Source organism: Nuphar pumila, chromosome 2 (genome assembly GCF_984573655.1).
Source record: "Nuphar pumila chromosome 2, dmNupPumi1.hap1.1, whole genome shotgun sequence".
Taxonomy (NCBI): Eukaryota; Viridiplantae; Streptophyta; class Magnoliopsida; order Nymphaeales; family Nymphaeaceae; genus Nuphar; species Nuphar pumila.
Genome location: NC_143250.1, coordinates 34,971,112 through 34,984,046, shown reverse-complemented (window position 1 = coordinate 34,984,046; position 12,935 = coordinate 34,971,112). Strand labels below are relative to the sequence as shown.

Sequence of the window (12,935 nt, the reverse complement as noted above, 5' to 3'; positions counted from 1 at the left end):
AACCATAATATCTTAATTCAAGCATACATAACAACAAAATATTTCAAATCCAAGACATCTTATCACATGCATGCATCACATAAATGTATGAACAAATATAAGATTACATAAAAGTAAAGTGAATAGTTATTTTAAATTTTTACTTGTTTACAAAATGTCTATCGGGTATACGTAGGCCCCAGTACAAAATAGATTAGACCATTCGGGTGTTTATTATGTTCTATATTTTAATTTCTAGAGTATCTAACTGAGTCATTCTCCATGAGCAGTGTTACACCGAGAAAAACTTCCTAAGGCATGGCTTCAAAGTATAATGAATCAATCACTAACTTTTGCAGAAGACTCCTAGACATGCCGACCTAGGACAAACATTTGGCAGTCCTGCCCCCCTAACTTCTCTGAACCAAGGACCACCAAAACATTGCCCCTCGAAGCAAAGAAAGAAGGGTCCAGAGAGTTTATACTGCCTACTCTCTTTAAGGTAGACAAAGAACCATTTTGGTTAAGTATACATTGGCGAGACATACCCAAAATTCTTCTCAAGAGTTATCTTATTAATTTGGCTATGGGTAAATGCCCTGACAATTTAGGGTAGTGTTTTATGATAATCATCACATGGTTCTCCTTTTAGGACCTTAATTCAACATTTATTTCATTGAGCACTCATATGCCCACACAACCCTATGAGTTTCTATCACATAACACAACATGCATTCTCATAACACATGAATAATGTAAACATATTATTTAGCAGTTATTTATGCAATATCACATAGCTTCAATGAATAGTAATCATCATCACAATTGTATATCATTTTATGAAACATAGTTTTATATAATTGTTAAGTTATTCGGGTCTCATGGCTAGAGTAGCCCAAAACTGCAACCGAACCATATTTGTCAGTCACATTGCATTCAACATGTCTAGATTCATATTCACATTTATTATAGTTAAGAGCATAATCATGCTAAGTTCAACAGGAAAATAAATTCAATCATTGTGTCATAAATGGATTTAACGATTAACCTCAATCACTAATTGCGTAAGAGCCTATTTCGCTTAAACAGGGAGTTTATACACCAGAACCATAATGTACCAATTGTGATTTAACTCACTATCATCTCAATCATAAATACTTAAATTAGATATAATATAATTTAAAACTGGATTTATAAAATTTTTAAAGAAAACATCAAAACATAATTAAAATCGCAAAACCTGACTTTTTCGATAAGAGTTAACAGTCACATCCAAACCAAACAAAACATCTGAACCCATTCATAGGCCTAAAATCAACAATGATGAGAACATACTTGACCAATACTGCAACCAAGTCCCAAAGTCAGATGACAACCTGATCCCCGAACAGGGACAACCTGAGTGTCTAACTCAATGAAGAACATCAAACATGCCGGTGACGTGATCATATATCCAATCCTCAGCATAGTTAGAGACGCATCACATCATCAACATTTTTTAAATTTAAAATTATATATATATATGAAATGTGTTAAATGAGTTTTTTTGTTCTTTTGGTCCTGTTTTTGCAGTTTCAACCCCATAAATGTGTTGAGCATAATCGATTTACGAGAAATCCACACCCAGATCATGTGTTTTCGATGAAAAAAATGATATTTGGAGCCTAAAAAATTTATAAAGATTTTGGACCGTTGATTTTTTGAATATTATAAAAACCCACCCATGTGCCGAAATCAAACAATCCAAGAGTTAATTCCTATAAAATCAAGTACATGGATCACACCTAAATTAAATGAAAAAACCTGAAAAACTCATTTAGCACAGACCCATTACTCTCTCTCTCTCTCTCTCTCTCTCTCTCTCTCTATATATATATATATATATATATATATATATATATATAGAGAGAGAGAGAGAGAGAGAGTCACTAGAATATGAGAACTAGAAATATGGGCATTTTCTAACACTTTGCAAATTCAACCATGTGGATATACTTGGCATGGTGAATTTGATAGGAATCAACCATTGTATTGTGTATTTTCAATGAAAAAATGTGATTTTTGAATGCTTAAATATTTATAAAGATTATAAGTCATTGACTTTAAAGCGTTAAGAAAATTTAGTTTATGCATCAAAATCCGATGATTCAAGAGCTGATTCTTATAAAACCAAGCATGTAGATCACATCCTTTCAATTAGATTCAAAATAAAAAAACAAAAAATTCATGAAAATCACGGTTCACGCATTAGTTATATTCTAGTGACTATATATATATATATATATATATATGAACAATTATTGCAGGATACTTTGAAAATTATTGCGACCTTATACTGTTTTTTAATTTCTGTAACAAATCACAAATTTAAAAAATATCACCAATATTTGTAAATTGGTTAGAGACATTTGGGTCAACAGGTTCTTCGCGGTTAGCACAAAATAGATCATATATCCAAATAGCATTTGGGAAATGGAGAAAATTCTGTTTGTAGCAACTAAATTCCCACCAACTAAAATTATCTGTTTTGATATTACAACCTATATTCTCCATTTAGACAAAAAGGAAAGAAATAAAGAGACAAAAAAGGAAAGATCCAGAGTGTCCACAGGAAGGGGGACGGAGCAACAGCAGTACAAAGGAGAAACTAACGATAGCATCACTAGCAGCAGCACAGATCTTACAAAATTAGAGAACAGAGTAGAAGAATGTGGAGTGGTCTACAACCAAACACACCAAGCTGTTCTATAGGGTTCTATTCCAGCAGGCTTGCCATACTTCGTGTCTGCTGCCTCTTCAGGCCTTCTTGGATGCGGCCCTTAATGGCCTTCTCCTGTAAGACAACAAGCCATAACCTTTAAAGATGAAATGAAGTAGGAAAAGGATCAAAACAGTAGGTGATTTACTTTTTCCGTACCATCATATGGCACCGTTCCTCAAACTTCTCAAGAAAACCAGCAACCCAGCGATCAGCATTTTCTACCCATTCACTGTGGTGCATCCCAGCAGTCTTTGCAACAATGTGCAACTGCAGATTAAAGAAAAACAAATGATTTTATTATAAAAAATTGATTTCCATAGGTTCCTCAAGATCAACTTCGGCACAAATCTAGAAGCTTTACAATATATGATAGATAGAAACCAAGCATCAGAATGTAACAATAATAAAGTTGCTCTATGGAAACCAAAGTGCAGAGAGAGAGACAACTGTATCATTTAAAACAACAAACTAGACGGTACCCCTAAATCTCAAAGAAAAATATATTACAAAGCTCTCAATACTAAAGGGCAACAAACAATTCATTATTATATATAAAGCACCTTAGGTAACTGTTTCGGACAAGGCCCTACAAACCAGCAACCAATGAAATGATGACCGCACTGCGACCCCCCCCCCCCCCCCACACACACACCTCTCTCCAAAACGCAATGTAGCCACGTCTTCCCTATTATTTAGGTCACCAATTTGAGAAAAAGAAAAAAACCTATAACTAACCCCTTTTTTTCCTCCACCGTTTCTTCTCCCCTCTTTCAAAAAACATTCATCTCTCTCTCTCTCTCTCTCTCTCTCTCTCTCTCTCTCTCTCTCTCTCTCTCTCTCTAAAATCCACAGAGAAATATAGGAAATAAAAATCTCTATCTAATGTAACTATCTAGCCATCTAAGTCTAACATAATTTAATCAAATTACTATAGTTACACTTCTATATATATACTTTAAAAGAGCCAACCAGGGTTTCATTTTTAACTAAAGAAATAAAACCCTACGTCCCTATTTTGTATCTAATTCCACATTAATTGATCGAAACATTTTTTATTTTCACCTGTTGACAGGTCTAAGCATGTCATCTATTTACTTTTTCAACAGTTTGAGAAATAACCAACCTACTCAGATTGTGCGGCAGGAGCAGTTAGTGCATGTCACCTTGTGTTGGGACGTTGCAAGTTTGAATCCCTATGGTATAGTTGTATAACTGGTAGGGATCTGCCTAACCCCAGCTTTCCCTGTCGAAAAGTTTGAGAAATAACGGTTAACAAAACTGATGGTTCCTAACTCCCTCATGCAATCTTCCTACTTTCTCTTCTTCGTCCTTAATGATAAGCACACAGCTACACTTATTTGGTTTTTCTTTTCACTGATTTGATGTTCTTAGTCAAACCCTCCATGGCCTCTCTCTCTCTCACTACATAGCACTGGATCAGTAAGGTATGGATCTTGTCAAAATTTTTGTCACGATGATTATTAATCTTGTTAAATGCAGTAATTCCAGTGTATTGTATAACTTTTAGTTATTGTTTTCACTATGATTCATTTTTATCAAGATAGTAATGTCTGTTGCATCTCATGTACGGTAATCAAGGTTTTGTGAATACATTGGGCTGGAACTCAGAGAGGCTCTCTTTTGGTATCTGGTCCAAATGGTTAACGGTATTTTGTGTTGTTTTTTGCAAAGGCTTGGACCTTTCATGAATGTCTTTTTGGTTTGCTACTAAAGCACCATTCATGACATGTCTCAAATGTTTATGCAGTTCTTTCCTAATGAAGACATCAACTGGATATGGACAAGCAGGCTGAGATTTCAGATGGCACTCAAGGTGTTCAATATTTTACTGGAGTATCCTGAATTTGCTGGACACCTGTTAGGTCCTGTTCTACCGCTGAGTTGGTCATGGCTTTTACAACTGAGGTGCATTGGTGGGTTTGAGGTATGTAAGATGTTTTGATCGACTTTCGCCACACGGTAGATGCTGTGCCTTACTGCTGCTACTACTCTGCTACTGTCTATAATGTTTGTTGTTCTCACTCTGTTTGTACTGTTGTATTGTGAACGTTTTGGTTACCAGGGGAGGGTAACCTCTTTCTACACACTGATTTCTTTTTTGTGCATTTTATTTTTTTCCTTAAAATAAAGTTCAGTGATTTGAATTCAAAGCCTAGGCATGAAAGTAAAACTGGTAACATGCTGGTCTGAGTTGTATCCACTTTTCCTTTTGTTCTTTCCTACACGTGGAGTAAAATTTTATTGGTCATATTAATCCAACTTACATAGGCAGACACGTCAATTGGGATCATTAGCCCAACGCTGAAATTTTTAGCTCTGGCCTTTGTGTGCAACTAATATGAACATGGAGCAAAGCCATGCCTAAATAAGATTAGTAATTAAGTATATCTACGATCTAACTAAGCTTGAAATTTCATTATGGTTTTGTCTCTGGCGACATTCAGATGGAACCAACATTAGTATTTTGAAAAATCCCCAATTGTATTTTTTATATGTTTTGTGCAGAAAAAAAAACACAAGCCAAATGAAGATTCAAAATGTTTGTTGCGTACACTTCTTCCAAATCTGACTTAATATACAACCAGACATAATTTAGGTCCCATTCAACACCAAGATATCGTTCCCAAGATTGGTCACCCACTTGGCACCAAAAACTCTGACAATTGACGCTTTGTTTTTCATGTGTTGCTGCAGTCCACGGTTTTCGGAACATGCATAGAGTTTGATGTAAAGTTGGCTTAGCAAAGTGATGGCTGGTTCCATGGTTTGGTTTATGGATGCACATTTCTCATTCCTAACCTATAACAGCAATAGAATGGTTGTTTCACACACACACACACACACACACACACACACACACACACACACACACACACACACACACACACACAGTTCTATTTGTTTAAAAAGCACCGAGTTTCTTGCTATTATAGGTTGGATACTGCCAGACTCACTATAATAACCATGCCTCTCTCTCTCTCTCTCTCTCTCTCTCTCTCTCTCTCTCTCTCTCTCTCTCTCTCTCTCTCTCTCTCGTTTGGTGCAGAGAACCAACACATTCCTAGTCAGAATCAAAAGAAAGCAAACAATCAAAGGCCAGCTTCCCAATTCTAGTTCCAATAGGTACAGAGAAAACGGATATAACTTTTAAATAGTTTCAGGCCGACAGCTTATACCTCAGCAAAACATCCACATCTCAATAGATGAATAAGTAAACAAGTGTCATGTAGGACACATTCTTCAATTAAAAAGAGAAAACAAAAAGTGATAAGTCAGGGGGTGCATACCTTTTCCCCTACTTTTTCTTGATGCTCTTTCACTTTTTGTCGCAGCTTGGTTATTCCCATGTTCACTCTCAACTGTTTCTCCTGATAAACACAATATAAGCAGTGAACTGGCGTCAGGGTTATGACAAAATAGAACAGGCAAGAGAGTTGAATAGGAAGGGATCACCCATTTACAGATGTAACTGAGACAACAACAAAGTCTATGTCTGACTCTGTAAATAAAGGTAATCTCTTATATAAATATGAAATTCACTTAGCATGCCTTCACGTAGCTGACACCAAGATCCTTTCTTGAATATCCACGTGCTAGATTACGCATTACATACTGATTGTAATCTTTTAGAATCCTCATTATAACATCTGATGTAGAGATTCCTTCTGTTCTCTTAGTTTCCTTGAATTTCCCAACAGCCTTAACCTACACCCAGGTGGAACTCATGTCACATGCTTCGAAAGAAGACAAACAAAATAAACAAATAACTGGATTTATATAAACGCATGTGTGGGTCAACTCACAAATTCATAGACATCCTTCCCAGCTCCACTTGCATCTGCATATCTGCATGTCAAGACGGAGAACAAAAATAAGACCTTGAAAAAATGTATATATAAACAGACCTCTCTTTCATAACCAATACCGTAGCTTCTAAATGCCAAAAGAATAGCTAAATATGATCATTCTTACGGGAGGGAGTCATGCGCCACATAATCTATCTTGTGCTTGTCAAGGAACTCCTGAGTAATGACCCAGGGAGCATCAGGAATAACTTCATCAACCCACCTAACAAAGCATCAAGCACATTAACAATTAAATATCTTGATAAAAGAAGGCTAGGAGAAACCAAAATGTGATCAAATGTCATTCCTACTAACTGATACAACCAATGAAACTGATATTCAACTATCAGAAACTAACTCATCATCAATCTTGTTGAAGGAAAAGTTGAGCCTTGAAGTGTTTATCTAAGCATGAAGATGAAGCATCGTAGGACAACTAACAGAGTATGCCAAGAGGACCAAGACACAATTCAGACAAGTAACCAACACTATAATGATAGCACAAATTCTTCTACATTATGACTCCATGAATGCAGAAACAAAGAAGCTGAGTGGTTGAAATGCAATTAATTTATAAGAAAGCACATTCAATAAGATACTTTGAATTTCTTAACATTCTTTCAAGTTAAAAAATAACCATTGGTTACTGATAGACTCAAATGCGCTTTCAACACTTCTCCAGACACGACCAAATCTATTTATATTTCCAGTTTTAGAAAATAGAAAGTGTAATTCAGTCTCTAGTGAAAACTATTTATATAGTTTTAGAAACTTTCTTAGCCAGATTTCATTTTGCTAAATACCTAGTTTAATAAAAGAAGTCCAGCCTGACTGGCAAATCAAAACCAACGTTTTTTTTTTGAGAAGAAAATCAAAACCAATGTTAATAAAATACACTCCAACATATCTTTATTAGCATTTTTCCTTACCACAACAGTTAAGAGTACAAAATCAGTCGTATCTCCAATGTCAATGGAGACTTGTTAATGAAGATAAAGAATTGCCTACATTATATAATCTGACACAACCATTCTACATCATCATAAACAAATTTCTAAGTTCCAACATGATCATCTTTAGAAATAAGGGGAAAAAAAAGAATGGTGCCACAGTAAGCTCTACTTTTGTAAATTTCAGCAGAGTTGAGGAATAAGACCTGCAGTGACGAAGTGATTCATAGCGCTCAGATTCTGTCATTACAGTTTTCCCCTTATACCTGTGTGTCACTTCATCACTACAGCAACCAACAAGCAGGTGTGTGTTTGGGAACCTAAAAAATATTACATGTAAGTTAAATTACTTCACCACAGGAAAGAAACATAAGGAAGATGCTGAAAAAATGCAAGCAAATACACAAGGAAAGAAGTAAAGGAAAAAAAACACAATAAGTGGAGAAAAAGATTGTTAACTGCCAGTATCATTACAGCTAAAGTAATGTAGTCAAGCACCTAAGCTGGTAGTTTCATTCCATTTAAAGTGAATTTGGCAGTTTTATTCCATTGTAAATCTTAAGAGTGTTAAATCTCAACAAAAAGACATAACTACACCATATATACTGGGCTGCAGGTTTCCCTGCATCTTGAAAAAAAAATTCAACTCATTGAGCACAAAGACCTCCACAACGACCAAAGAAAAAAAAAAAGATCAAAATGCAAATCACATAGATGAAGACAATTGGAAACAACAGTCCCATAGCATTAAGGTAGAAATATCTTTTTATCTAGGTCAACCTCTAACAAAGCCATATAAGGCTATGGTTATAGCCAATTACATATAACCAGTTGTACTTAAAAAAAAAGGTTCCAAACTAGTGTCCCTAGATTTTTTACTTGGGCATCATCTATAAGTTTGTGTATAACCATCTCCCTTAATTTTATTATCGCTATAATGTAGATCCAGTTTAGTAATACTCTTGACTCAAATGATCATAAAAATATACAGTTTGGGTCATTGTCCCTGAGTTCATTAGTTGAGGTCACAGTTAGCCAAGACACATATATCCTGATACATTCGGGTAGAATCATTTGAAGTAAAAAGCAATCACGTGTGCTCTGAATGCCATGTCATAGCCTGTAGTTTGCTGCCCAATAGCCTACATGCACTGTTACATTTCTCTACTACGATGGGTCATTTTCACATAAAGTTTAACAAAAATGTTGCAGATAAAAACATTAATCAATAGATATTAGAGGGTTTGGCCAGCAAACATGTGGTAGCTATGAAAGACTCAAAAAGATAATATAATCAGAGATCCTAGATACATATATGATACAGCATATGCCCCTTGGCAGAAGAATCATGAGTAAAGTGTTTGACATTAGCTCACACTTTCTCAAAAAGCAGACGCACAGGTTAAAACATTCCTAATTTTCCAATATAGTTCTTTATAGATCTCAGAAAAAGAGTACTTCAACTTAGCAGCACTCAGATTATCTCCGGCATAAAATGTTGGTCAATGACATTGTCAACTTGGGGGGAAATTTTCCCAATACCATGAAAATTTATGAAGATAACCCATCATCAAGAGCAGAAAAAGAAAAACACGTTACAATTATGGCCCCTATGATCAATCAAATACCAAAACATCAACACACTCAACCATAAGGGAATACATATCAATTGATTAGGTTCCAAGAAGTGCTAAAAGTTAAACATAGGATTTCATGCAAGAACTGGGACCAGAAGGAAATAAACTTAGCATAGATGCATATTTACATGTAAAAAGTAGCATATCCAAATGCCAATAATGGTGATGATAGTAGACTTTTAGTGATGGAATACTAAGAAAAAAATTTCAATTAATCAGGCCAGTCATCTCACACAAAACATAAAAAAGCCCAAACTTTCATCCTCTGGAGATCCATGACTTGATCTCGAACTTCAAAAGAAGAAAAAAAATCACATCCGTGCTACTAAACACATAGTTCACCGGGCTTCCCTTGAAGATCTAACAGTTCACACGATACGCTAGACACTGACACATAAAGGTTACTGGTAATAGTAAAAACAGATGCAGAAATATTACTTTACAGAACAATTTTGTACGCCAACAATGAATCACAATTCAGAATTTAGTTCTATTTTCCTTGTAAAACTTTGCTATAGATCGGATCAACCACGCTATCTCAATCACAAACGAGTTATGAACTACGGAGGAGGTGGTCATGTCACAAAAAGTAAATAACTTAAAAGAACTAAATTATGGATTTGATCAACCATAAACAATAATTTTAAATCATAAAATATTCGAGCAGTGATAAAACTCAATGAGCAATCCAGCACACAATATACTTCCTCTGCAACAAATCAGCAATCGGAACCCTAATTCTAGAGGCCTCACCAAAAGAACGCGTCCAAAATTCTTTCCCCAAACTTACTCACAGTGAATCGACTATTCAAGGTCCCGATCTCATAGAATCCTGGACGAATTCACCAATTTTCTCCCGCTCGGACCACAAATATCCGAATCCCGGCACAAAAACAAGAAAACTATCTGATGTAGAAGCAAGAAAGGACGGGATTGCTCACAATTTCTTAGCCTGCTCGAGCGATCGAGCGTGACCGAAGTGGAAGAGATCATAAATTCCATCGGCATACACGCGGACGGGCCTGTCGGACAATTCCGGCCACGAATTCGCCGGCGACGGGTGCGGTTCGAACCTCGCCGACGGTGTCACCGGCTCCTCGCCGGATTCCGGCGTCTGCAACTCCCTTCTGTTGGGTTGCCGCTTCTTCGGCAACCGAGTCATCTCCCAGCTGGAAATTCTCCCCCTGATCCTCCGATCCGGTGATCCTCCTCGGTCGGATCCGGATCTGGGGTTTAGGGAAGGGAGAAAGGAAACGCTCTAGGGTGGAAAAGAGGTTTTCCGGGAAAGAAGACGGTTTTTGGAGGCCAAGAAAACCGCTCCTACTCAGGAGAGAGGAGAAAAGATAACGGAAAGGAAAACACTAGCTCCGATTTTATAGCGTGAAGAGAGAGAGAGAGAGAGAGAGAGTTTTTAATTAAATAATAAGCAAGAAATAGGAAAGAATTTAGTTTTTGTATTTTTAACTGCTTCCTTTTCTGAAAAATCCTCGCCGTTCATCTTGTTAAGGACTTGTTAATAATGAGAACAATTTATTGGTTTTCTTTTCAAATAAATCATTTTCTTGATTTTCTCTTTTTCTTTTGAGAAAAAACTCATTGTCTTGATTTTTCATGTTAACAACGACAAATGCATGAACCCGCCCCCCCTCCGTGGATTCATCCAGCGAAAATGGAATAGGACCTTCCATGGAAACTGTTTCCGCGAAAACCCCACATCCAGCTGTAAAATGAAACGCTCGTCGAGGGTTTTCTGCGAAAACGGCACTTTCCACTGTTTGTGTTGTCACTGTGGGCCTCGTAAAAATGCACGCCCATCAATGTGCTTTCTCAAAAACAGTCTACTTTTCGTGACACACACAAACGCGCCCCTAGGAGCCATTTATCTCACCCCCACACTTTCATGTGAAAAGCATCTTTCACACTAAGGTGCTCTTTTCTGCATGAGTTGAAAGAAACACCAACTAGGAAAAAGCAAGTAGAGCCGACACATTTTCCACCCAAATAAAGAGTTTTCGTGGAATCCAGTGTTACACCTCACTTCCCGGTAAAGCATTTTCCACCCAAATATTTGCAGGACACGTTTTTGCTCATGCCGACATCGTGGCCGTCTGTTTGCATTTTGGATGAATGCCACGTGGTGGTTTTGTTGATGGATTTTTTAAAATGCAAATAAGATGGCCACGATGTCGGCATGAGCAAAAACGCTCATGTTCAGCATGACCTGATCTGTTTCGGCATTCAATGGCACTCTAATGGGTTCACATCAGTGATAAAACGATGTCGGCATTGGTGCACTGTATCTATAGTATCATCAAAAAATTGATATGCTTCACCCTTGAATCGGGCATTTTTTAATAAATATAAAAAAATACTTAAAATTATTTTTAATATTTTTTTAATAACTTTAACACGTGTCACATCCTAATTGACACATTATATTTTTAATTATTTATTAACCAATTCAAAATGATTGTATCGGCCAATTCAGTTGAACAATTGTCAATGGGTCGGATTTGGTTCAGACCCAGGTAGAATCAGACTTGGATCAAATTTTAGGGTATGATATCGGGTTTAGACCCAGGTCTAATCGGGTCTACTATAAGAGAAACCATACTCGGACCCCCCATAAGAACTACATTAACCATACCTGGTAAAATAATATTTTTTATCATTTTTACATTAAAAATTCATGGGTCTTAATCGGAACTCGGGTCGGGCCCGGGACTAGTATAAAATTTTACAAAACTATACCGGGGTTTATGTATTAATCGGACCTTCAGGTTAGGACCGGGTCTTAATCGGGTCTTTTTATTTGTCACCATACCTTGATCCGATAAGAACTATATGAACCAGACTCTGACTATACTCAGTAAAATAATATTTTTTATCATTTTTACATTGAAAATTTGTGGGTCTTAATAGGAGCTCAAGTCGGGCCTAGGTTTGGTATAAAATTTCACAAACTATACCCAGGTTCATGTATTAATCAGACCTTTGAGTCTAGACCCTATTCTTAATCGGGTTTTCTTATTTATCACCATACCCAAACCTAAAACCGACCCGTTACACCCCTATCACCAGCGGCACATAATAAATGTGTCCCGTTAATGAAACAAGAGTTTTAACGTGTTTTATAATGGCTATACTCATTAAGGGCATAAGTGAAGGTCCTAAAACATATCACTTCATTTTCAAAATACAAATTTGTCACCACTTAATCACGACTACGACTGCAAATGAAATGGATCCTGTTATATATGAGTCCAAATTTAAAATGTACAATGCAGATCCAAATCCAAACTAAATCAGATCCGAGATATGGTAGGATTGATTCCATATACAAAACACGTGATGGTATTAGATCCAGTAAGAAACAATTGAAGACAAGCTCTTTTACAAATGAAAATGGAACGGATTTTTATCCGGATTTGCATTAAATATGACCTAAAATACTGATCCTGAATCCAATCCAAATCTGCAAAAAAAACAATTAAGGAATTCAGAATCTGATCTGAATTCAAATTCAAATCTTTTTGTAAGAATCGGAATCTAGAAGTATTGTATCAGACTTAGAACAGATATAGATATCTGACTGTATCCTATCCGTTTGCAGCCTTAATGAACAGAACTTAGTAACTTGGTTTACATGAGCATAATAATCATGTGATCTTATATTTTGACATAGGTACCTATGGTTGGGCATGACTTCACCATGGTCAGGTGCATTCGGGTAAGCCCTCAT

The 12,935-nt window shown here is 36.4% G+C and overlaps 1 protein-coding gene across 1 annotated transcript; it reads right to left on the bottom strand.

The window, feature by feature from the left end:
- Nucleotides 1-2,466: 2,466 nt before the first annotated feature.
- On the bottom strand, nt 2,467-10,528 carry LOC149845228 (choline-phosphate cytidylyltransferase 2-like). Its single transcript, XM_089995624.1, has 8 exons — nt 10,135-10,528; nt 7,763-7,876; nt 6,734-6,829; nt 6,565-6,607; nt 6,311-6,466; nt 6,049-6,129; nt 2,897-3,007; nt 2,467-2,812 (listed from the first exon to the last, which is right to left on the bottom strand). The coding sequence occupies exons 1-8, from the start codon at nt 10,353-10,355 to the stop codon at nt 2,735-2,737; spliced, it is 900 nt and encodes a 299-aa protein (XP_089851750.1). The 5' UTR covers nt 10,356-10,528; the 3' UTR covers nt 2,467-2,734.
- Between the last annotated feature and the right edge of the window lie 2,407 nt (nt 10,529-12,935).

Excerpts from the sequence above, each read along its gene's own strand:
- LOC149845228 (XM_089995624.1), bottom strand. The coding sequence starts at position 10,355 with ATGACTCGGTTGCCGAAGAAGCGGCAACCCAACAGAAGGGAGTTGCAG. Across the intron at positions 6,830-7,762 it reads GAATCACTTCGTCACTGCAG|GTGGGTTGATGAAGTTATTC; the intron begins GTCTTATTCCTC and ends ATGCTTTGTTAG. Across the intron at positions 6,130-6,310 it reads TTGGTGTCAGCTACGTGAAG|GAGAAACAGTTGAGAGTGAA; the intron begins GCATGCTAAGTG and ends TGTGTTTATCAG.